Genomic DNA, 25,982 nt, shown 5'->3' with positions numbered 1-25,982 from the left:
TAAGCAAAATACAACTGTGTACTGGTCTGCCTTGTGAGGCGTCAGTTTGCCTCCTCTTCTCCGTCTTGGTGTCTTATGCAAAGGGGTGCTCCCAAGCGTTTACCTGAATGATCCAGTTCTCTATCTTTCACTTATATATGGGTAATGTTTAATTGCAGTCGTAGTCATTCATAATCTTCACTATTCACATCAGAAACCATGATTTAAAGCATGTGATTTCAGGGAAAACAAAAGTAGGTTCTATTTGTGCTCTGGTACTGAACTCTTGATTTTTATCAGAATTCCACCAGGTATTATAAATGTACTAGTATACCTTGCATTGTAAATTTTATCAGGTTTCAGAGTGGGGAAGTCATCTTAAATTATCATTGAAAAACCAAAACTAAGTGGTTGAAACTCCTAAAATAACTGCTCCATGTTGCAGTGTTTCTGATTGAACTCTCCAATAGTGGGACTCACAGTAGGATTATTAGATAACCTGCCAGTAAGTAAGGATGATCTACTTTGATTAAAATGCCCAGATAACCATAAACTTATAGTAAGCCAATTGAGAAAATAAATTTTAAAATGCAGCTTCTTGCAAACTGTGGTTTACAAAATCTTAGCTCTGAAACACTTCTCTCAAAGTACAACTTGTCAAAATGGGCATCTTAACCTTTCTGTTAAGTAGAATGGAAAAGGAGGACTGAGGTATAAGGGTTCTTGTCCTTAAACAGCGCTGCTACTGACTGACCAGTTCCTCTAGGTTTCCATATTATGCAAACGAAGTTATTATGTGCTATGGTGTAAGCAAAAGTGCTGGTCTTGAGTTGCAGTGGATCCTTTCCAATGATGACATTTCCCTTCCTTCTTCTAAAGGTCACACTGAGCACTAGTCTGGAATAATGTTCATCTTTCTCTGTTTTATTTTCAATAGGTAGAATATATGTTGGTGTCTTTTGATCATGAAAATAAAAAAGTCCAGTTGGTCCTGTCTGGAGAAAAAGTTCTTGAAACTCTACAAGAAAAAGGGGAAAGGTCAAACCCAAAGTAAGTTAATATACTGGTCTTTTTTTTTTTTTTTTTTTTAGTGTTTTTGAAACTTAGAACTACTAAACTAGAATCTCCCCTCAGATGTATAGGAGACAGGATAGCATAGGAGTTTAGAACCCAGGCTTTGGTTCAGGTTGTCTGGGTTCAAATCTCAGTTTCTCTACTTTCTTGCTGGGTAACCTTAGTGAAGTTACCTAACTTCTCTGTGCCTCAGTTTCCTTATCTGTAAGGTAGGGATAATAATAATGCCTTACAAAATGTTAACATTTTAAACCCATTAATATATTAAAGTATTTAGAATAATAAACTCAATATGAAGCCTCTTTACTGTTATTAAGCATTTTTAAAAGTTGCCAAAGTGTTACTGAGGTGACAAACTCTGGTACCACATAAAACTTGCAGATGAATTTTGTTTAGGTTGGCAGGCAGGATTTTTTTTTTTTTTTCCAATATTTAAGTAGACAGAGGTGAAGGGGGCATGTGCTCTCCAGTTTGTTTTTCTTCTCAAGAGGTTTTGGTAGGCTAGGCTGCATCTGAGTTTGGACCTTGGCACAGAAGTAAAGAGCCCTTAAAGCCTCATCTCCTTTCCTGCATAGTAGCTAGCTTGTCTTGGACAGTGTGAGTGCCCCATGTCCATTTTCAGTTATTTATAAATATTTTAGACCCAGTACTTTAACTCTTACATAGGTGAAGAGCTATGAAAAATTAACGGCCTTTGTGAATTGTGAAGGAGTTTTTAGTTTAATTTATACCTAATAGTTTCTAAAAATTTTGAGGCAGCTTTTTAAACACTTCTGAAAATTGAGTAGACTACAGCACAAGAATAAGATGGAGTGACATTTTTCTCCTCTGTAGCCATCCTACCCTTTGGAGACCAGAGTATGGGAGTTACATGATTGAAGGGACACCAGGACAGCCCTACGGAGGAACAATGTCTGAGTTCAACACAGTCGAAGACAACATGAGAAAACGCCGGAAAGAGGCAACTTCTTTATTAGGAGAAAATCAGGCTCTTTGCACGATAACTTCATTTCCCAGGTTAGTTCCTACATTAACGTGCCCCAGCAGACATTTTGGAACTTTAGATTGTAAAGAGAACAAATCATGATCAAACATTTGACCCTATATTCTCATTCTTTACAGACAGGTCATTCTTTACGTACTGCCTTTGATAGAATCTGTAACATTCGAGCTGCAGGCAGTTATTGCACGCCAGCTTCAGTGGGTGGTCAGGGCTCGGAGTTCTGGGGTGAGGGCATTCGTCTGGACTTGGTTGGAAAGACTATGAAAACCACCATGACTGATTTGCAATGTGGAGTGTCCACCCAAGGGCGGGGTGGAATGAGCAGAACGTCTGCCACACAGCTCTGACCCTGTAAGGAGTAGCCAAGTCTCCTGATGATTATCAAGTGCTCTTCTCACTCGACTGTAACAGTAGCACCTTCACATGTGTTTGTCTACCAGCAAGTGGTGATATTGGTGGCTGAGGTCACTGGTCAAGGGATGGCATCAGTGCTCCCAATGCAAATATGGATGCATATTGACTGTGAACAAGGGGGGTCCTTAAGTCATGTTTAGACATTGTACTGCGAAGAAAATTTCAGATTTGTCATCAAATCTAGATAGGGCTAAAAGTTCATAAAAATAAATAAATGCAATAAGTGAGATTATGGTCTTAGAATGAGGTACATAAATGTGCTATAATTATATGTAGGACCTGTACGTAAGAATGCAGTTCTACCAAATCATCAATCTGACTTACCTGTGCTAGACGTCTGTTAGATTGTGATAGTGTGCTTACCTCCTCAAAGTTCAGAAAAGCTTTGGGAATTGGCATCTATGTCCTGGAGCAATTTGAAGTATTTTCATACTTTCCTTTTTTTTCTGATAAATGTCCACAGTGAACATAGGCGTTTAGAGTCATACTGTTGGTCTGAGAAGAACACTTAAGTGGAAATTTTCTTTTTTTAAATTTTCCTTGTCACATCAATGAAAACAACTCATCAACCATTTAGAAAATATCTTATTTTCTGTGATGCTGTCATTTCATTTGTGTAGGCCACTCCCCTCTCCCTGCCAGAAGAAAGAAAACCTAGCTGGGTGAGGGGGGACAGGTTTGCTTCGAAGAGAATTGGCACGTTCCTTTGCCCTAATGTTTGAAGGAGGAGGTAAAGAAATCATGACTGCCATTCACTCAGATGCTTGAGTGCCTGCTCCACGCCAGAGCCACACAGTGATAGGATTCAAACACGAGTGAAAATAGACACAGTCTTTCCCTCCATGGAGCTAGTGGAAGAGACAAAGGGTAATGTGGGACCCACAGATCCAGTGACTCTAAACTTGGGCTGCAGTGTGAGGAAGAGATGTGAGACGGAGAGAGGGTGACATGGTTGTCTGATGGACTGTGCACAGAGGAGGAAGACTTCTCTGACTGAGGATGATTGGAGTGATGTCCAAAGCTCTAGTAGGAGTTTAATAGGCGTGGAAGGGGGAAGGGGTGTCCTAGGGAGAGGGAGCAGCTGGCTACAAGTCCTAGGATGAGCCTGGAGGGCATGGAGCCTTCCGAGAACTAGAAGAAAGCTGGCTGGTGTGACTAGGATGCTGAGAATGAGGTGGAAGTGTGGGGTAAGGTGATGCTGGGCAGGTAGTTGGTGGGCCAGATCCTATTAACTAAGAATTCTGGTTGCTATCCTAAAGCAGTAAAAGGCCTTGCAAAGTTTGGGTTGGGAGGATAGCGTCATGTTTTTGTTTTGCAGCCCCCTCACTTGCGCTGTAGTGTCAGTGTGGCTGCGGGATGGATGCCAGGGTGTACTGGGATGAGTAAGGGGGCTCACTCGGGGGAGATGGCAGCCCGGATGAGCATAGGGGGTGGGGATGGATCAAGAGGTAGCAAAATCAGCAAACCTGGGGATGGAGAGGAGATGTCAAGGTTGGTTTGGAATTTATTATGAAACTTTAGAATAATAAAGGCTGCGAAGTAGGTTACAGATGTTATCTGACAACTTTTAGTGAACTGAAAAATTCAGTATCTTAAATTTTCTTTGTTTTTCCCCCTTAACATTAAGAGGGTTGTACCTTTTACTTAGCAAACTCAAAAAAAAAAAAAAAATTCTTAACCCAAACCAGAATATTTTATCTTATACTTTAAAATTCAGGAATGTATTTTATTGTGGTACAAAGGGAAATTTCTGATTAAACCTAATGTCTTTTACTTTAAGTGAGAATGCCCCCCCGCATATGGAACAGTTGCCCTTTTAAAATTTTTATAGGTTTACCTTTTTCTTATTATGATGGATAGTTGAGATAGAAATGTTTTATTCTAAAAATCTTTAAAAAAAAAAAAAAACCTAGCCATATGTTTTATGATGGGAGAGTAGTTTTGGAATTGAAACAAAAAAGAATGATTATTATTTAGTCATAGAAGCCACACCTTACATCCATAGTAAATAATAAGGAAAGTTTTATTTCGTGATCAAGAGGGAAAACAGTACTTGGTCTCTTAAGTATAAACTATGATTTTCTCTCTGTAAAGAGGCAAAAACTGTAGCGTGGAATTGTAGTCCAAAACAATGGTCATAGGACTATTTAAATTTAATCAAACTCACATAAAATGAAGAGCTCAGTTCCTAATTCCCACCAGCCTCGTTTCGAGTGCTCAATTGCGAGAGGTGGCTGGCTACTACCATACTGGTAATGGACAGTGCATGTATTAAACATTTCCATCATTGCGGAAAGTTCTGTTGGATGGTACTGGTCTAGAAGAAGAGCAGTGCTGTAGGAGTCTGAAGATCTGAGTCTGACTTGCCAAGTACACTCTGGTTAGCTAAGAATCCCCAGGTTTAGTTTGTCACTCTCCTAGACTTTTCTGAAGGTTGCAGGCTTGTAGTAAGTAATGCGGAATGCTGGAAACTCTTTTCCAGATAAGATCAGTAAATTCAATTGTTTACAAGACCATGTGGGCAACCAACAGGTACTTTATTTTATAAAAAAAGGTAGGGAGGGGTTGAAGAGAGAGCATGGGGTAGTCTTGGCTCTCAACTAACAGTTTCCTACCACTGATCTAAAACCCTGACAAGAGCCCCCTTGTTTTGCTTTCGCTAATTTTGTTAGCCTTTGTCCACCCTCACAGCACACTTAACAATGACCTTAAAATTCTCAGCTCAAAGCACTGGTGGAGTCACTGCAAGTGATGTGGAATTTGAACTTTACATTTAAGAATAAATACAGAGCCTCATTTTTTTGTGTTAGAATTAAAAATCATCTTTAGGTCAAATAGATAATAGGGTTGGGTTTCAGACTTGAGAAAGAGATCTCGGGGGTGAGTGGGGGCACCCATAGAGACACAACTCGAAGTATTCATGAGGTGACCTACAGAGGCAAAAAAACAGAAGGCCACTTCGAGATTCAAACAAAGCTTATCAGGAGGTTGGGGCCGGTGGCAGTATACAGGGGTCAAAAAGTAAATCGCAAATTAAGAGCTAGTAAAAGAGGAAGCCTGAGAAGCTGCATAGGGGAAAACAAACCTATAACCCCTGCCCATTGATGTGACCAGGGGAAGGAACTGTGCTGTAGGTCATAGCTGTTGAATGAGGAGACCGGGTGGGACGTCAGTCAATGCTCTGTAAATAGTGAGTGAACCTCCCTGACGAGGTCAGTGAAGGGCTAGAATCACAAAAGAAGATGTTGGTGAACAATACAGAGTGCAAGGGATGGCCGTAAAGGGGCACAATATTTACAAAACATTTGTGAAATAATAGACATAGGCGGTATTTTTTAACAGGTGCAGTGATGGTGAGGCATAATTAGCTCTTGAAAACAAATCCTACCTATTTAGTTCTTCAATTTGTTGTAGATTAGGCTGTCCTGGGTTCACGCTGCCTGAGTTCAAACCCAACCCAGTCGAAGAAGGCGCTTCCAAGTCCCTCTTCTTTCCCGATGAAGCAATAAACAAGCATCCCCGCTTCAGGTGAGTAAGGCTAAACACAGGCTCCCCTCAGATCCCTGCCTTCTGAGAGGATGGTGTTCCTGCCCAGAAATCCTTACTGAGCACTTACTGAGTCTTGACTCCTTTTGTAATTAACCAGGAAAGGCAACATGCACAGACACACACACACCTGTTTACACGCTCACTACCCCCAAGACTGCTTGATTGTTGCTTCTGGTATCCAGACTTGACTTATCTCAAAGTCATTAACTTAGCCACTGTCCTCTCCTTTAGTGAGCAGATTCTTTTCAGTTGTAGTTCTGTAAACACCTATTTTGGAAAACTTCCCTTTAATTATTCCTACCTTTTTCTCCTATACATTACCACCAGTATGTGTGATCTACTTATCCCATTCTATACACCTTGATAATAATGTAAAATATTTACATCTGCATATAATAGACACTCTCTACCTTCTGCTCTATTCTCTTCTAGTTCTATTAGTTTATAGTTTAATTCTTGGATTTTAAGTTGCTTCAGGGTCCACCCCAGTCTGATCTTGACTTTGTATTTTGATTCTCACCTGTCATCCTGAATCCAGTGTCCTGATCTAGAGTTGAGGATGTTGGGACTTCTTAGTATTATTATTATTATTATTTTTAAAGCAGGTCTGCGTACCTGCTATATGCAAAGTCTTTGGGGGGAGAAAAAGATTTATAGACATAGTTTCCAACTTCAAAGTTTATAGTGTGCTAAGAGGAAAATAGAGCTACTCACCTGCAAGAAAAGATAGATTATGAGGATATCAAAAAATGGTAGCACCAGAGATCCTTCTTGGAGAAAGGAGGGTGCTTCCGACTGAGGGGAACAAACAGGCTTCATGAAAGTGGTGGCTTTCAAGCTGAGTGTACAGTAACACAGTCCAAAAGAATCGTAATACAAGCCACAGAAGTAATTTAAGGTTTTCTAGTAGCCACATTAAACAAAGTAAAAAATGTACTTAGTTTTATATTTTATTTAACCCTATATATTTACATTATTTCAGCTTATAATCTCAATATTTTTAAAGTATTAATAAGAAACTTTTTGTACTAAGCCTTCAAAATCTGATGTGTTTCACAGCATCTTGTAATCAGAACTAGCCACATTTCAAGTGCTTGGTAGCCACAGTTTGGTAACTTCTGCATTAGACATTGCAAGTCTACAGGATAAGTATTGATGCTACAGGTTGGGGGAGGGAGTGATGAGGTATTTGGGCTCCAGAGACACCTGGGGAAAACAAGTACTAAAGTTTGGTTAAGGTCTTTGGACTTAATATGGGAAGTGTTAGAAATGTAGGGTGAGACTAAGCCATGGCAGACCCCAAACTCTTGAGCTCGATCTGGTGAGTAACAAGATGCTGGGGAAGCAATGATTAAGCATTCTTGAGTAAGAGCCCAAGGAAGTGGTATTAATGCAAAGCCTTCTTTCAGAGTATCCCTCAGAGTATTTTGAGCCACATAAATTTTCTATAGAGTGGCCTCAGAATTAGTTTGAGGTAGGATTTCATTCATTTACTTATATCTGATCAAATTTTTCTTTTACATGATGGGTCTTAGGTGGCTCATTTATGACATTTGGTTATCTGTTTCAGCACCCTAACAAGAAATATCCGACATAGGAGAGGAGAAAAGGTTGTCATCAACGTACCAAGTAAGTCCACAGAGAGGTGGCGGGTGGGAGAGATCCTTGTTGAATTGTTTAATTCTTGGCTCTCACCCATTTCTTTCTCTCTCTCTCTCTTTTCTTTTCTTTTTCTTTTTTTTTTTTTTAAAAAATCAGTTTTTAAGGACAAGAATACACCATCTCCATTTATAGAAACATTTCCTGAGGATGATGAGGCAGCAAAGGCTTCTAAGCCTGATCATATTTACATGGATGCCATGGGATTTGGGATGGGCAATTGCTGTCTTCAGGTATTGTTTCAAATATACAGAGAGGCAGAGTGTCCTCGTCCATTTCTGTTTACTAACTTTATATATAGCATATTTCCCCATTTGATCAGGTTGAAATGGTAGCCGGTAGGCCTTTCTGAAAACCGGTGAAGTTATTAGCAAATTCATTAGAAGCTCTCTCTTCACAGAGAATTTACAGAATCTACAGTTTATTACAAAGATAACTTAAAATGTGAAATATTTTGAAGTCACTGTCTCTAATCTTTTTGTATGCCTAATTTTGCTGCCATCTAGTGACAATCTAGCTTTGAGCTTGTAAACATGGCTCGAATGTCTTACTGTTTCTGAAAATGAACTCTGATGCATTCCAATGATTTTGTGATCCAAGGGAAGGACTTAAGATTTTTATATTCATGCAAGGCCATATAATGGTATAAAAAGAATGAATATTTATCAGCCCGTGTTTGCCTTGCCCCTGACTAAGTTACACAGAAGGTAGAATAGCCTTTCTCTGTTTACTGTTAAAACTTTCCCTGGATCTAATGCGATTACTAGTGCTTCTGGCAGTGATTGTGCCCAAGCTCACTTAAGACCTGGGTGGGAGAACACAGAACTCAGCAGGTAGCACATGGGCCTGCATTTGGGTTTTGTCTGTTCTGATATTTGGGTTCTTCACTTTTTTTGGCTTTGGTTTTCTCATCAGGCTAAAAAAGGGTTTATATTAAAGCCCCTTCTAGGTCTGACTCCAAGCTAATATTTATTTCATTGTTTTTATTAACAGAAGTATTTGTTTTAACCTTTAATTTGTTTCATATCATTTTAGAACAGGAGTAGGAGTTGCACAAAATATACATTTTCAAGTTGAAAAATTCAAATAAAAAAGAGGCCTCTTGTTAGAAAATTTTATCTGGTTCTAATTACTTTGGCTGATCAGTGTCCTTAGAGGCCGGGAGCAGCGCACAGCCCGGCCCCCATGTGAGGCGCCATGGGCCTCCAGCTGGAGCGTGCTTGGTACGGAGGCCAAGAAACCCAGCATCCCCATCATCTCAAACAGCTGTAGTGTAGACATGTACCTTCTTGCACGTATATCTCTGATGTGTTTATTTTTACAACTATGTATAATCAAAATAGAATGCCAGAGTCATGTGTTTTAAAATAACCACAGCCAAAGGTAAAATTTTTTTCCTGCTTTTCTTGCTGTATATGTTTGGTATAAAATATGTAGCTTCCAAACAAACACAGGCCAGAAAGTTCTCTTACAAATGGTCATACCTCATTAAAAGAAGAGACCTTTTGACTTTTAACTGCATATCTGCTTTCTTATCTTAATTATAAATATTTCCAAAGAGAACCATTAAGCTCTAGAACTTATAGTGCATGGCTTTAAAATTACATCAGTTCTGTTGGGATACTGATTGCCTTTCTTGGTTTAATATTAAACCCCAGGGTGTTTTGCCAGGAACAGCCCAATTGACTTTATTCCAAAGGCTGTTCCTTCCCTCGAAACAATGTATTTATAAAATAAATGTGTCTTAATGGTAGGTAGTTAACATTGTTGCCTGTAGATATAATTTTACATCCAATTTAAGATTTGTCATGGGTTTAGGATTCAGTTTTCTTTTTTCTCAGTGGCACATCCAGCACCCCAGTTTCAGTACTCACAAAAATCACTGGTAATGTGAAGTGAGTGGTAAAAGAGACAGATTCCACAAATCCCCACAGAAATCCCTGCTTTGTCTCTTAAGTAGAACACTAGAAAGTGTTTTACAGTAAAACAGAAAAAATACTTTTAACTAATTTTTTAAGATCAATGGAAAACTTATTGTGCAAAACAAAAAGCATTTTAACCACATTTAAATTCTTCTCTTGGGGAGCTTTTCAGGAACCATTTAATAAGTTCATGTCAGTAAGTTCGTGCATGTTGTCAGAGGTCTCCCCACTCCCAAGAAAATCATGTGGCTTAAAACTGCATTCTAGATAAATTTTAGAGTAGATGTTTAGGTTTCTAACATCTGCTTTTCATACTTCTCTTTTTCCCCACCCTCATCAGTTTCCAGTGACATTGCGTCTCTTCTCTATATGCTCTAAAAGGATACCAGAAGCCAAAACTCTTTATATATTTATACCTTTTTAAGGTATTAGAACTTTTTTCTTCCTCCCCCTCCCCCATTATCTGCAGCAATGTCCTGTTTAGTTTGACAGTGGCTGTATCAGCTCTAGAGTAAGGAAGCCAGTTACTAAATATATTTAGAATAACCAAGTCATTTCACTGCTATAACAACTATTGGATCCCAGGTACCGATTTTTAAGCATAGTTTTCTAGGGTTGTCTAGTATGTACTAGGCCATCTAAGAGAAGCCAGGTAAAAAACAGAAGAAAAGAATGCTCATCTTAATACCTTTTTAAAGACAAAAATAACAGACACACACTAAAATACCTAAGAGTGAAGAAAAGGGACCTAAATAAACTCAGAGCTTCATGTTCAAAAGAATTCAGCAGTCAGAGCACTCGGAGAACATTTAGGTATTTTTAATCTCAATCCATGTAAATCTGGCCTATAAGGTCACAGTTTTTCAAATATCTCACCATTTTATAAAAACAAAACTTGCCTTTGCTCTTGTGTTTTCTTTAGTACCCTTTTTCCTTCAAGATGTTCTCATTTAATACATATTAAGTACTTAGTGTAGGTGGCAGATACTGTTCTACACAATTGGGATGAAGAATAAGGCAGTAGATCTCCTACCTTCCTGAAGCTTTTAATAACAAGGTCACAACACATAAGTATGTAAATACTCTGCTTACTATCTCCCATATCCTCACTTCTCATTTAATCCTTACCCATGCACAAACTGACTTCCGAGTTTCTACCTTTTTGCAGAAACTACACTTCTGGTCATTAGTGACCTAATTGCCAATTCATCTCAATCTTTATTTTAACCTTTGATACTCTTATTTCTTGATATTTGGGACTCAGCTCTTCTCCATGTTGCATTAATTTGTAGCGGCTGGTTATTTTAATAAAAATATAGCACTGACTTATAGGAATTACAGGAAGAATGGGAATTATAGGAAGAATGGGTAAGATTGGAGGAAAGCAGAGCAGTTCAAAGGAAAAGTTGAGGAGGACTGATGGGAAGAGGATATAATCACTCTTGTAAATGATTTTCTACAGTTAGTCGCCACACTGACATGAAATGCCATTGTGATTCAGCATGTGGACTGTGACTCTTCCAATAGAAGTTCTCTGTTTGTAAAAAATGCAAAGTTGAGATCTGGCTAAAACTGTTGGAACTAAAATGTTGGGATTATGACAATAAACATATTCACTCAGCTGCTATTTCAAGCATTTAGCACCTAAATCATTTCCTATACCAACATTAAATTCAGACCGTCATTATTAAATAACAATAACAGGAAATTTGAACTGTTCCCAAATTGCAGTTAATTCAAAAGCTAACAACCATCATTTGTATTCCTTGCCCCTTCCACCCAACCCCTACATCAAAGGAGGCAGGATTTGTTTTTGTTTGTTTCTTTTGGGTAATTGTTTATGGAGAATTTGTACTAATCATTATGTAATATTTTTCTCTAGCTAACTTCTACATATCCTATTTACCACTCATCTGCAGACTTTCTTGATGATCTACCCATCTTCAGGACATCATCTGAGCCTGTTCCCCCAATATTTCTCCAGTTTATTCTTCTAGGCACCAACCCTGGAGACCCAGCTTCTTTGTCTGTTCCTTGGCCTAGGAAGCCCACCATGTCATGGGGCCTCTTCTCTCTGTCTGTCCTATGAACACCCGAGCCAAATTCTAAGTGACACCCTCACTTTCTGTACTCCTGGTTACCAGAGCCTGCTGCCTTAATTCTGGTGTGCCTCTTCCCATTAGCCCTCCTCAACTTTTCCTTTGATGGTTGCAGTGTTTTTAGCTGCTCTGCTTTCCTCTAGTCTTAGCTATTCCAAGCTATTTCTCATACTGCCGCCAGTGAACTCTGAAACCCATCATTAGCATCTCAAAATCCCTTTTAACCAAAAGTTATATAACCCCTCAGCTAACTGAAGGAAATGGGAAGCTATCGAATGAAATAAGCTAGAAGAAATGCCTTACTGAACTTCATTATTTATCTTAGTGTCTTATTTTTTTCTTGACTTTTTATATCCTATTTAGCTTAGGAACAAGTTATTTATATTAGTTGTGAGCATGGTTAAATACCATTTTCTAGCAAAATTCATCCGAGACAGCTTTTAAATAAAACTCCTATATGAAGTGTCGTCATCGATGGAGTAACTATTACAGACCATGCCCCCTTCCTTCTCCAGTCTTTCTTAGATTTTACTCCTTGGGGAGGATGTCAGTGATTATTTTTGTTGTTAATAACTTGCAATTCTTAAACAGGTAACATTCCAAGCTTGCAGCATATCTGAGGCTAGATACCTTTATGATCAGTTGGCCACTATCTGCCCAATTGTGGTAAGTAGAAATTACATCTTATTTTAAGTAATTTTTTGTATAAAATACTACATATGCAAAATTTGCTTACTGTGTGCTGTTTAAGTCCAGTTAAGATCTCATTCAGAAGTGAACTAACACAAATATGCAGATTAAGAGCCAATAGACTGAGTCTGAGCTGTAGAAGTTTACTGTTACTAATAAGACATTTATGTGTTAAAGTGTCAAGTTCACGTGTAGCCGGCTTCCTTCTCCCATTTGTCATGTCCTTATGTTACACTGAGGATGATTTAAATGGATCATATCCAGGGATTTGAGTCTCCTTCTGGTATATTTCACCGTAAGAAAGCAGGCACAGGTAGTCAGTCGGGCTCTGTGTAGAATCAGTTACATAACTGTTTCTTCTTGACCAGAGGTAAACTACATGGAGTTATTTTTCATCACATGACATTTCAAACCTGTTTGTTTTTAGATGGCTTTGAGTGCTGCGTCTCCTTTTTACCGAGGCTATGTGTCAGACATTGATTGTCGCTGGGGAGTGATTTCTGCATCTGTAGATGATAGAACTCGGGAGGAAAGAGGACTGGAGGTGGGAACGATTTTCCTTCGCAGCCTTTTTATGTCAAGTTGGTAAAATGCAGTTATTGTAAATACTTGAGATTTTGAAGTTTCCCTTAAATTTTTATCTTGAGTTAATCTCACATGGGAAGAAATTCATGGGTTATAAACCTGTCTTTGGCTTTGTAGTGCTTGTTTTAGGGTGAATATGTGGGAAATGCAATTTTGTTTGGGTGGGAAGTTAATTTTCATCATTTGTTAAAATCTGTATTTGTTTTATCTTCTACAATTAGTGCAATTTAAAAAATATATATATACAAGATTTTCCCTGATAAAACATTTTAGGGTTAACTTTTTTTTCAGGGTCTTATGTTTAGTTTGGACATTTTAATGTAATTATGTTATATATATAAAAAAGAACATTTTAATGTAATTATTTTGGGTATTAATTTGTTTCCAGATCATTTTATCTGGCATTCATTTACTTTTTTTTCAATTGTAGCCACTGAAGAACAATAACTACAGGATTAGTAAATCCCGATATGATTCAATAGACAGTTATTTATCTGAGTGCGGTGAGAAATATAATGACATCGAGTTGACAATAGATAAAGCAATCTATGAACAACTGTTACAGGAAGGTGAGCATCCATGCCTTTTTTCTACATTTGATTGTACACCTTTAGTTCTTCAAAACTCTTAAACTTTTTTGCTGACTTCTGGTCTGATTTCTGTTTTTAGAGTGAAGTCTCTAACTTTTCTTATGAGGCTGCTTGTTCCTAAAGTTTCAAGTTCCAAATACTTGTGAGATCTTCTTAACTTTTAGCAAAAGGAACTTACTTTGGAGGTCTGTATCTAGGTCCCCACCAGTGCCCCAGCAGGCATTGTGTAAGTAGCAAATAAAACTGATGTTCCCCAGGCCCCATAGGATAAAATCCTGGGCAACGTGAGAATACTGAACAAACCAGCCATTGCCTAGTCTTCCAGATACCCTCTCTTCAAACTTCCTGATCTATCCTGTCATCTTACTGGACTTAAGAGAACAATACAATCTTGAGCTTTGAAGTGAGTCCAATGTGACCTCTCTTCGCAGGCATTGATCATCTCCTGGCCCAGCATGTTGCTCACCTCTTTATTAGAGACCCACTGACTCTGTTTGAAGAGAAAATACACCTGGATGATGCCAACGAGTCTGACCATTTTGAGGTATCTCCTGTTTTAAATGCATTTTACTTTACTAACCAAGGTTGAGGCAGTTTTCTATGCCTGTGAGGAATTAAAGTACTTTTGTTTTATGGTTCTTCTTGGTTTTATCTCCAATTCTAAATTTTTTGGTCAGTGTTTTCTCATTTGCATAATGGTGAAAAATTCAGGCATACTGCATAAAAATAACTTGATCAGTTATTTTAGTGCTGCTGACATATCACCCAACTTCTGTTAAACATTTGCCGTTTGTTTTCCTAGCAGGTCATGCTCCAAAAAGTCTAAATTATACCTTTTCGTATTTGTAAATTGAAGAGTATTAGGTATGGACAGTGAGCAGTCTTCCCTTATTAAATATCACATCATCTTAATATTTTCCTGGGCACATGGCAAGTTGGTTTTATTCTTTTTTATTGTAGAATATTCAGTCCACAAATTGGCAGACAATGAGATTTAAGCCTCCTCCTCCAAACTCAGATATCGGATGGAGAGTAGAATTCCGACCCATGGAGGTAAGAAGCGCGTCGGCGGGAACCACCTCAAATCCACCTGTCCTCCCACGGCCCGTCACCCTTCTGGTGCTCACACTGATTAGAAGGCAGTGCAGATTCAAATGTGTGCATGTTAAAAGCAAATCTGAACGCTAAGGAAGACTGATATCTGAGAACAGATTGAGGGTGGAGAGCTTCTAGACCCAAATGGGCATTTAGAGATGGCTGGGGAATGATGTGATCCAAGGAGGGGCGTGTCGGGGAAAAGCACGTGTGTATGGTTAGTCCACAACTTCTCTGGGCTCCCGCTTGTCTAGGTTCAGTTAACGGACTTTGAGAACTCTGCATATGTGGTGTTTGTCGTGCTGCTCACTAGAGTGATCCTTTCGTACAAACTGGATTTTCTCATTCCGCTGTCAAAGGTAAGAATGGGTTTCGGTATGGTGATGGGTCTAGACATCTAGATTACTGTCTGTTTTTCATTTATATATAATTATTTTAAATCTTACCTCATTCAGAATTGTTCACTCTTTGGAATAAAATGTTTCTCTACCTTATTCTTTTTAAGTCTTACCTTATGCTAAAGATTTTGGTGCTACATTGCTGGAGATTCCTAAAAATGGGAAGCAGGGGGTGGGGAGGTCGCTAATAGTAGTTCCTTAGCCCATTTGAAAGAGATCTAGGGTCGCATTTGAATAACCACTTTATTTCTAGAGGTTTTTGATTCAAGACGATGGTTGGAGGGAGTCCCACAAATTGATTTCATCCTCCAGTTCCCATTTTGGTTACAGTATTAAAATTAGGGTGGGAAGAGGGTAGCGGAACTGCTAAAATGCAAGGAAAGGTCACCTCAGTGGAACTGAACTGAAGCTGTATCTGGAGAACGTAGATGGCGCTGAACTGTCAGGTACACAAATCAGAGTTAATCAGCCCAACCCAGTAAACACCAAACAAGGAGCTTTCTGGAAGCAGTTTCCCGGCAGAGCCTTGGAACATTTTCAGGTTGTGAGGCAGCAGATAAAAGCCTTTGGTTCCTGGCCCCGTGGGTCCTTTAGCACAAAGAATGGCTTGGAAAGGCTGCTACACGCAGCAAGGGGTCTAATGACATTTTAGGACCAGAGAGAGAAGTAGAGCAGCCCTGTCACAGCAAGCATGAAAGGAAGAAGAAAACTGCCTCGCCTAGCGTCTGCTCCCATGATACTATGCTCCCTACTCCCGCCACCAGGGGGTGCTCCAGCCCGCACCTATGTCACTCCCCACACACTGCATGTAGTAAGTGTGGCTGTCAGCTTGTTTCTGCCTGCTCTTCACATCAAGCCCAAAGATAACCCATAGAATTCTTTGGGGCCCTTTTGCCCATGTGAATGTACCTGCTGGGGAGAGTGACCCATCTGAGGGAGAGTTCATGTAAGCTACCAATCTAAGCCTTTGTTTAAAAATATAAATAGATGTTTAAAAGTTGGTAGAAAACTAAAAACTTTTAATAGCCTTAAAAAGAAGGGCCCAGCTAGGCCTGCAGAATATATCATTCTCAGTGAAACAGTTAATTTAAGAAACTGGGAAGAATTGTTAAAAAAAACTTCTAATTAGTTCCCTCAAAGAAATTCTAGAGAAAGGGTCACATCAATAAAATAAACAAGTGCTATAGACCAAAGAGCATGTGGAGAATAGGAGTTCTTAGAAACAAAGAAGATGATAGCAACACTTTTAAAACTCAGTATATGCACCAGGAGAGCAGATGTTGAAGAGCAAAGTCAGTGACTTAGGAACCCAAATTGAGATTTATCTGAGTACGATGGCAAAGAAATGGAAACTGAAACATGGAAAACTTCTGTGGAAAGTTCAGCGTTTGTGTAATAACTTAGAAGAAAAGAATTGTCTATGTAAAAGGGATATGAGACACAATAAGCCAAGAATTAGTTAGAATTTTCCTCAGCGAAAGAGTCCATTAAGGATGAGACAGGTATTTAAAGAGGAACCCAAATCTAAGTATTTCTGAATCTCAAAAAATCAACTGTCTAGACAAGAAAATTAGCTGCCAAGAGGGGAAAAAATGAATTAATATCACCTCTCGTTTATAACATTACATACTAAAAGAGATTGAGACAAGTCTTTAGAATCCTGAGGGGTAAAGAATTACAACCATAGAATTCTTTTCCCAGCCAAACTATTCTTCTTTAAATTCCAGATAATTCTAACAAAATATGATAGATTATTAGAGCTAAAAGTATGCCAGAATCTTATTTAGTGAAAGGATAATGGAAAGAGGCAGACGGTCGATATTCTTTAATGCTTGGCATTTAGAGAGGGGATTTCAAAACTATGTATTTAAAAGTAAGAAAAACTACTAAAGGTATAGAAATTGGATTTATTACTTCTAACCTGCTAGCTAAAAGGAGTGGGAAAAGACAGACCTTCCAGTGTCACGAAAGAGGTGTGGGCCAGGAAGTAGTTAACAGTATAAGCCAGAGAACATAAAATTGTTAAAAAGCGAAAACAAATTTGAATAGGCTAAACTCTCCTATTAAAAAGTTAAAACAGATGATATAGCAACATAATGACGTATGTTGTTTATATAAGATGTACCTAACGTAAGGTTTGGAAATGTGGAAAATAAAGATCTATGTGATGACCTTTTAAGAAAAAAGCAGGAATGATAATAGTAGACAAAATAAAATATGAGATAGAAAGTATTAAATGAGATAGAGAAAGAAATTTTCTGTGCTCTTTTAAGATAATGTTAGAGCTATGATTTTCTTAAAGACACTATAGTTACTGGGTAAGGTGTGACTTTGGTGTAAGCGTTGAATTTATAAATCACTTGTACTTACTAGCTTTTTAACCTGGGCAAGTTACTTATTTTGTCGGTGCCTCAGTTTACACATGTAGAATGGGGAAAAGTGTGGGCTGTTGTAAAGCCAAGTGAGATTCAAGGAGATAAGTCACTTAGCAGTGTTCCTTGTATCTTACTCAATAATTGACAGGTAATATAATCAAAGAATGAGAAAGGCTTTGGGAATATTCAACGACATGAATAAGCTTGGTTATGTAACCTCTATCACAAATCTCATACCACAGAACATCTTTTTTCAAATGTACTGAGGAAGATCTATAAAAATTAAGGAAGATCTCTTCTCAAAATAAAGTACCATACAGGATGCATTCTCACCAAAATTCAATAAGAAAGTTGAAGATAAATATAACTGTTGGAAGTTTAAAGTGTTTTTCCTAAAGTGTTTAGAATAAGGCAGAACTAGGATTATAGATTGTATGGAAAAGTGAATGGCAGTAGGATGCTGGCAAAGTTCATCTCTGAGGGAAAATAACAGTATTAAATGCTTTAAAAGAAAGTTGGAAAATAAACCTAAGCAGTCAAATTGAGAATCTAAAGAGTAATAGTAAAATATATTTGTAAAGGGGAATCCATAAAAACAGAAATTAAAGTAATCTTAAGTTCTGTTAAGATTAAGAAAAAAAATACTAGAAATGAAAGATGATCAAAACCATGGAAGAATTTTAGACTATTATTTGAATATGCTCCTAGAAGTATCTAGATTATTTAGGTCATATGTGTCTTTTAAAAAAACCACAATGACAACAAATGGAATTAATGAGTATGGTAAAGAGGCTAAATAATCAGAAGCTTTGTACCATATACCTTATTTGAGTGTGACCCTCTAACTAGTGTCTTTTATATATTGAGGTTCCCCCGAGATTTCATTATAAGAAATAAGAGACGACCACTAAGACGTTTTAAAAGCTCTATTTCGAGGGTCTTACATAATTGGAGAAATGGAGAATTCACAAATGAAGAGGAATTTTTTTGGCCTCACGCATAAGTTGACATGGCCAGGGCCACCAGGCGGGCAGATAGCATTGGCGACCCTCTGCTCTGGAGGGCTAACCTTGTGCCAGATTTGACAACCTGCTGACTCTTTTTCCTTTTCATCACCAAAGTGAGGCAGCAAAACCCCAGTGATAGGGAAGACAGAGCACTGAACTGGAAGTCAGGAGGACTGTGTCACGTCAAGGAAATCAACAACCTGCCTCCGAGACTAGATTTATTGCAGGGTTCAGTCATAAAGGTATTTTGAAATGCAGACAGCATACGTGAATATGTTTTTTGTTTAAGATAAGCTTCTCTTAGAATTTTCCCGTTATTATTAAAAAGCACATACCAATTTGTGATTGGGTGACACAGGCCCCACCTAAAGTAAAAAGTTTGTTATTCTGACCAGAAAGCATTGGAGGAGACAGTCCTAATTGCAGAAGTGAAGAAGACACTACAACCTCTGTGTTTGGTGAAAAGTGTTCTGACTGGCTATGATGATTTTTCTCCCTTAGGTTGATGAAAACATGAAAGTAGCACAGAAACGAGATGCTGTTCTGCAGGGAATGTTCTATTTCAGGAAAGACATTTGCAAAGGTATTACATTCTCTTGGGTTTCTAGGGTCACTTTAGCTATGACAAGTCACCAAAGCTCCTGTGCCCTCTCCTCTGGCAGGTGGCAGCGCCGTGGTGGACGGCTGCGGCAAGTCCCAGAACAGCGCGGAGCTGGCGGCGGAGGAGTACACCCTGATGAGCATCGACACCATCGTTAACGGGAAGGTAGGGGCCCTGTGCAGCGTGCCTCGCCGCTCACACCCGGGGCAGGCAGCTGATGACGTGTCCTCTTCCTTGTAGGAAGGTGTGTTTCCCGGGCTAATCCCAGTTCTGAACTCCTACCTTGAAAACATGGAGGTAGATGTGGACACCAGATGTAGTATTCTGAACTACTTAAAGCTGATTAAGAAGAGAGCATCGGGTATAGTACTCTTTGTTTTCTTTCTCTGATAGAATTTCATAATGTAGGCAGAACCTCACTATCCTACAATACTCGATTTCTTAAGGCAGTCTTTAAAAGTGTGTTTTATCAGTGCGCACTTTCACGTTTTGACATTTCTGCAGTTGGACACACCTTACAATCTTTGATAATCACTGTCTAATTAGCTGTGCATTTGTTTCTTACTGGTTCGTAAAATAGTGATGCATCTTTCAGTCGATAGCATCTTAGTGCAATGCGGTATCTAGATCGCCCAGTTGTCATTTATGTCCAGCTGCGTTCGTTTTGCATCATCACGGGCTCTTTTTGTAAGGCTTAGTCACTTCTGTGGGTTAAATAAGTGACACAGCTAGGATGTCTGGCTCCTCAGCCTTCCTCCTTACAGTGAGCACCCCAAGGACCTTTTATTTGTTAGTTTTGAAGATATATCAATGGTGCTAACAGGTTCCCGGTACTGGGAGCCGTCAGCTGTGAATAAGAGCAACAGTAATGGAAATGGCCTCTGAGTTTCACTCAAGGCTTCCGTAAACTTTCGGGAGTCACAAAGGATATGACATACCCCTCAAATGGTATATGTGCTAATTTCTCTTAATTCACTCTACTTACTATTCTTGATTCTTTCCACCTCTTTGACCGAAGATTGCTCTGGCAAACTCAGGCTGTACTGTCCTCTGAGACAGCTCGACAGCTCATGACACTGGCATATGTGGTCTTAGCCCTTTAGCCAAAGGGGAGGACACGTGCTCTAGTACACATGCGTTGGCTCCCGTTTTTACAAGCTGGCAGTGTATTGTGTGGGTAGCATCTAACAGGTAGCAACAGGATGGATGTGTTCTAGCTGTCCGCCTGCAACCTAAAGTTCCTTCCCAGGAGAAATTCGTCTCAAACACTATGGAAAACATGTTGTTCCCAACACCAAAGGTCATACTGAATTTTCTTCAGGATTGTGGTCATCCTGGCCTCTAAATGTCAACTTAATTTTAAAAAGCATTACTAGTAACTTAACGCTGTCTTTTAATTTTTTTTTTTTCAGGAGAACTAATGACAGTTGCAAAATGGATGAGAGAGTTTATTGCAAACCATCCTGACTACAAGCAAGACAGTGTGATAACTGATGAAATGAACTATAGCCTTATTTTAAAGTGTAACCAAATTGCAAATGAATTATGTGAATGCCCAGAGTTACATGGACCAGCATTTAGGAAAGTGAAATACAGTGGAAGTAAAACCGACTCTTCCAACTAGACCTTCTGCAGACGGAAAAATGCATGACTGTTTAATTAAACTGACTGCAGTGCCCTCAGCCATGTGTGGTATGAAAACCAAATAAAAGAACCATAGTGTTTCCTGGGCCAGTAGGCCAGAAATGGATTTAGAGGCTTCCTTCAGTAGGTAAATCCAGAGTTTATACAGTGAACATGTACATAGTAAAGTATTTTTATGATTAACAATGTATTTTAATAACATATCTAAAGTCATTGGTGGACTAACTTGTACATTTTTCAATTCTTACTGTGGAGCAGCTACTGCCTAAGTAAGCATTTTGTAAATGTAATGCACTAGGAATTGTACTATACCTGCATTCCGGAGTTCAAAATGTTTACTGTAATTTTTTTTTTTTTTTTTTAAGATTACATGGGACCTGATTCACTGAAATTTATCACTTAAAAAGTTTGTCCTGTTAATTTTGAGTTATCTCCTTTTTGTGTGCACATAAAATCACTATTGAATCCATTGAAGGACTTCCAGGGTAACCTTGGATTTCTGGGCCTTACTTAAGACGTTTCTTTTGTGATCAGAATGGCTGACCATTGGGCCACCCTGCTCCATGTTTTCCCCTCTCAATAAAACCCGTTGAACTCTAGTGGCTGTTAGAAAAGGTACTTTCCTTCTTTATTTAAAATAAATTTGATGTTTCAGGCATTAAGTTTAAAGACAGCTCTGCAGGAAGGCAGACTTACCTTGCCTTGACATGTAGTGATTATTGGGGGTGATTTATTTTTAAAAAAGAGAGTGTCATTTTGCTTCCCATGCATAATGTACAAAAGAGCTCTTCTGTTGGGGCCCTGCTTATTCCTATTGCTGCTGTGTTTCAATTTTCAAATCAAATGCAGTTGCTGCAGTTTTTGTTTTGTTACTTTTTCTCTCATTTCCAATACGCATATTGGCATACATTCTTCTAAAAGTGATTCATTCTAGATTCTACCTGATGGATATTCCACATACTGCTTATTACCTTCTTTGTGAAATGAATAAATCATGATATGCACTAAGTTTTGTGAATCAGGACCTTAAATGTTTAATTGTAAATAATTTTTCACATAATTAGAGCTTTTTGTTGAAGTTTTTCTTTCAATTAGTTAAGTTTTAACTGCTTCTGAAATAACTTGTAGATTATGCAAACGTTAACAGGCATCAATATTTACACTGTAATGCTAATTTTAAGACATTACGATAAAGCTGCTTCAGCTGAGCCTGTTTATGTATAAATACTAGGGTTTATGTTATATTTCACACGCATTTTGGAGGATTAAAGAATGCCTGTTTTTCATTTGCAATTTGCTTGTAAATCAGGTTGTAAAAGGCGATAACATGTTTGTGGTATGAAGAAATAAAAGAATGGAATTAGCATTCTGAAAATCTTGAATGTGTGAGTTATGTAGCTAAAGGAATGTGGTGGGTTTTGTTTTTTTTTAATTAGTCCAGATATTCTGTGAAATTAGTTTTTCATTGTGATCCTCAGATGTTTTTTTAGAAAGAAGCATAATGGTAAAAACAGGTGCCTCATCTCTCTTAGTAGCTGTCATTCCCCATGGGGAGAGGAGTGACTTGGTGTTTGGAGTAAAACATTCACTTCCAGTGGTTGTTTCAGCCAAACTACTGCCGCACTGAGCCAGTGGTCACATGGTGAATGGTGAGGAACTTGGGTGCTGTGCGCACTCCAGTCTGAGCTGGAGTCAGACTGAATCAGCAAGTCCTGCAGAGAGCTGTTTCCAGTCCTCATCTTTGGATCAATCTCCCTCTTTCACTGCACCCTCTTCGTCCCCCAAGTGTCATATTCCTCATGGGGCCAGTCTGCTTTTCTCAGTGCTCTATCTGAATGATCTTAGGGCAGTGCTTGTCAAACTGATCTCTTGGGGGGCTCTTAATAAAGGGCACACTGTGGCTCTGTGGGCCGGGGGCAGCGCCCGCATTTATAACAAACTCCCAGATAATGCGATGCTTCTGGTCTCTGTGCCACATTGAGTAACAAGGACTTAGATCACTTTTTGTACCTAAGTTACAGAAAAATCAATTTTAAGTCTCAAATGGGACTTGCTTTTCATTTAATGGGTTGTATCTAGATTCTTCTTTTATTGAAAACCGGGTAATGGTACCATCTCCAAGATGAGAAAGTGAGTACTTCCTTTCATGAGCTTTACCACCTGAACACAGCTGAGGATTCAGAATTTTAAGAACAGAACTATAAACAGTGAGATAAGTAAAGAGTGCTTTCTCCTTGGCGTCTGAGTCCAGACTCAGACCCTCACTTAGAATACAACTTAACCCACTTCTACCCCAAAGTCTAGTTTCCTGCCCATCAATTCTCCTGGATTAGTACGGTTTCCTCCTCGTCCCAGAATGCCTCTTCTCCTACCACTTGGCTCATCCCTGAAGCCGTTGTGAGCCTTTTCCATTCAGAAAGGGAGTATGCTTTGGCCACCTCTTTCTAAACTGCCACCTGACACAAAGAAATTAACCAAGTGACATGCGGAAACCCAGGATGTGGTTCGTGTTAGGACATATCTCTGAGGAAGTGGTGGAAGAGTGCTTGGGGACCTGACACCTGGCAGAGCAAAGGTAGACTTATCCTTCAGGCAGCCGATAGTGCTCAGTGTGGGGGAGGGACCATGGCAGCATGCCTGTGATGCCAGACTTCTCAAAGTTCCCAGTTAGATAAGGGGCCCTTTTTGGAATTGCAAATAGCTGCTCAATTGCAAGGTTTTTAGAAGTGCTGCTAATCTTTTTATTTAGGTAACTTCCCCACCCTTATTTCTCTGAAAATGAGCAGCTGGTAGAACTCAGTGATTTATCTTCTCCATTATGTTTTTGTGTAAATATTTTACAGTCGTCGTAAACACTCCTGAACATACATGCTGAGTGATAGTTAGAAAAGTAAACTAGAAGGAAACATAAGGTCTGGATTAGAAGTGAGGAGACCTTGGCTGGGAAAGATATGCTCTTCAAACTATTCACATTTTCTTGGTAAGTGGAGCCAAAATAGGCTGGATAACCCAATCCCTAAAGCCCCTTTCACTCTTCATTCTGTAATATGAAACATTACAAAGCTTAAGTATGGAAGATGCATTAAGAAAGAGCAATGGTGCTTCAACTTTGTTATTTCAAACTATATTATAAAGCTATAGTAATCAAAACGGAATGGTACTGGCATAAAAAATAGACATAGATCAATGGGACAGAATAAAGCGTTCATCATATATGGTTGATTAATTTACAACAAAGTAGCCAGGAATATATAATGAGGAAAGGACAGTTTGTTAAATAAATGATGGGAAAACTGAACAACTACATGCTAGAGAACAAAACTGGACCACTGTCTTATATCCAAAAATTAAAGTGAAAGACTTGAACATAAGACCTGAAACTGTATAGCTCCTTGCCATCAGTCTTGGTGATGATTTTTTTCATCTGACACCAAAAACAAAAAACAAGTAGTCCGATGTTAAAAAGTTTCTGCGCAGCAAAAGAAACTAACAAAATCATATCTGCAAATTATATATCTGATAAGCAGTTAATACTCAAAAATATAAAGAACTCATACAACTCAATAGCAAAAGAGAAGTTTAAAAGTGGGCAGAAGATCTGAAGAGACATTTTCCAAAGACACATGACCAACAGGTACATGAAAAGATGCTTAGCATCTCTAATCGACAGGGAAGTGGAAATTGATCCACAATGAGGTATCACCTCATACCCATTAGAATGGGTATTAACAAAAAGACAAGAAATAAGAGTTGGTAAGGATGTGGAGAAAAAGGAACTCTTGTGTACTGTTGGTGGAATTATAAATTGGTGTAGCCAATACGGAAAACATGGATGTTCCTCAAAAAATTAGAACTACTGTATTACCCAGCAATTCTACTTGTAGGTGAAAAAAATAAAACACTAACTCAAAAAGATATATGCACTGCTATGTTTATTGCAGTATTTATAATAACCAAGATAATGGAAACAACCTAAGTGCCCATTGGTGGACAAACGGATAAAGAAAATGTACATAGGTACAATGGAATATTATTCAGCCATGGAATATTGATCAGCCATAAAAAAAAAGAATGAAATCTGCCATTTGCAACAACATGGATGGTCCCTGAGGACATCATACTAAGTGAAATAAGTCACACAGAGAAGAAAAATACCGTATGATCTCACTTATATGTGGGGTGAAAGACAACAGAAAAAATTTGATGCAAAGACAAGGGAAGCAAGAGCAAAAATAAATGAATGGGACTACATCAAACTAAAAATCTGCTCAGCAAAAGAAACCATCAGCAAGATAAAGAGACAACTATCCGAATGGGAAAATATATTTGCAAGCAACACCTTCGATAAGGGCCTAATATCCAAAATATACAAAGAACTCATATAAGTCAATAATAACAAAAACGATCCAATCAAAAATTGGGCTGAGGACCTAAACAGACACTTCTCCCTAGAATACATACAAATAGCCAACAAACATATGAAAAGATACTCAACATCTCTAGCTATTAGGAAAATGTAAATCAAAACCACAATGAGATACCATCTCACACCTGTTAGAATGGCTATAATCAACAGGACAAGTAATAACAAATATTGGAGAGGATGTAGAGAAATAGGAACCCTCCTCATACACTGCTGGTAGGACTGCAAATTGGTATAGCCACTATGGAAAGTGGTTTGGTAGTTCCTCAAAAAACTAAGAATTGACCTACCATATGATCCAGCAATCCCTCTGTTGAGTATTTACCCCAAAGACTTGAGAACTCATATTTGGAAAGATACTTGCACACTGATGTTCACAGCAGCATTATTCATAGTCGCAAGGACATGGAAACAACTGAAGTGTCCTACAATAGAAAATTGGCTAAAGAAGCTGTGGTACACGTATACAATGGAATATTCCTCAGCCATAAGAAGATTAGAAATACTTCCATTTGCAACAACATGGATGGACCTTGAAGTAATCATACTAAGTGAAATAAGTCAAAGAGAAAAGGTTGAAAGTCACATGATATCACATAAGTTGAATATAAACCTAAAAGCAACAAATGAACAGGACAAACAGAGACTCATGGACATGGACAATGGACTAGTGGTTACCAGAAGGGACAGGGGAGTGGGGAGAGAAAAAATAAAAAAAATAATATGTTAAAAATAAATAAATAAATAAATATATTATATAAAGGTAAAAAAATATTGTGGTGACAGAAAGAAATCTAAGTATGGGCCGCAAACACACAATGCAATATATATATGACTTAAACTGTTGAATTGTACACTTGAAACTTACTGGATTT

At 38.5% G+C, this 25,982-nt stretch overlaps 1 protein-coding gene across 1 annotated transcript in view; it reads left to right on the top strand.

Moving 5' to 3' along the window:
• GCLC (glutamate-cysteine ligase catalytic subunit) overlaps positions 1-22,059 on the top strand; it is a 42,814-nt gene extending 20,755 nt beyond the window's left edge. The window contains exons 2-16 of the mRNA XM_016153875.2: positions 917-1,029; positions 1,888-2,070; positions 5,885-5,998; positions 7,590-7,648; positions 7,778-7,911; positions 12,291-12,365; positions 12,817-12,933; positions 13,405-13,543; positions 13,996-14,108; positions 14,525-14,617; positions 14,914-15,018; positions 18,941-19,022; positions 19,102-19,205; positions 19,281-19,401; positions 20,453-22,059. Of these exons, the coding sequence (XP_016009361.1) occupies positions 917-1,029; positions 1,888-2,070; positions 5,885-5,998; positions 7,590-7,648; positions 7,778-7,911; positions 12,291-12,365; positions 12,817-12,933; positions 13,405-13,543; positions 13,996-14,108; positions 14,525-14,617; positions 14,914-15,018; positions 18,941-19,022; positions 19,102-19,205; positions 19,281-19,401; positions 20,453-20,664 (1,764 nt within the window). The 3' untranslated portion in view covers positions 20,665-22,059. The remainder of the gene's footprint in view (positions 1-916; positions 1,030-1,887; positions 2,071-5,884; positions 5,999-7,589; positions 7,649-7,777; positions 7,912-12,290; positions 12,366-12,816; positions 12,934-13,404; positions 13,544-13,995; positions 14,109-14,524; positions 14,618-14,913; positions 15,019-18,940; positions 19,023-19,101; positions 19,206-19,280; positions 19,402-20,452) is intronic.
• Positions 22,060-25,982: the final 3,923 nt, after the last annotated feature.

Source organism: Rousettus aegyptiacus, unplaced genomic scaffold (assembly GCF_014176215.1).
Source record: "Rousettus aegyptiacus isolate mRouAeg1 unplaced genomic scaffold, mRouAeg1.p scaffold_m13_p_1, whole genome shotgun sequence".
In the NCBI taxonomy this organism is placed as follows: Eukaryota; Metazoa; Chordata; class Mammalia; order Chiroptera; family Pteropodidae; genus Rousettus; species Rousettus aegyptiacus.
Note: the sequence above shows the minus strand (reverse complement) of the source record. Positions and strands in the feature narration are given on the sequence as shown.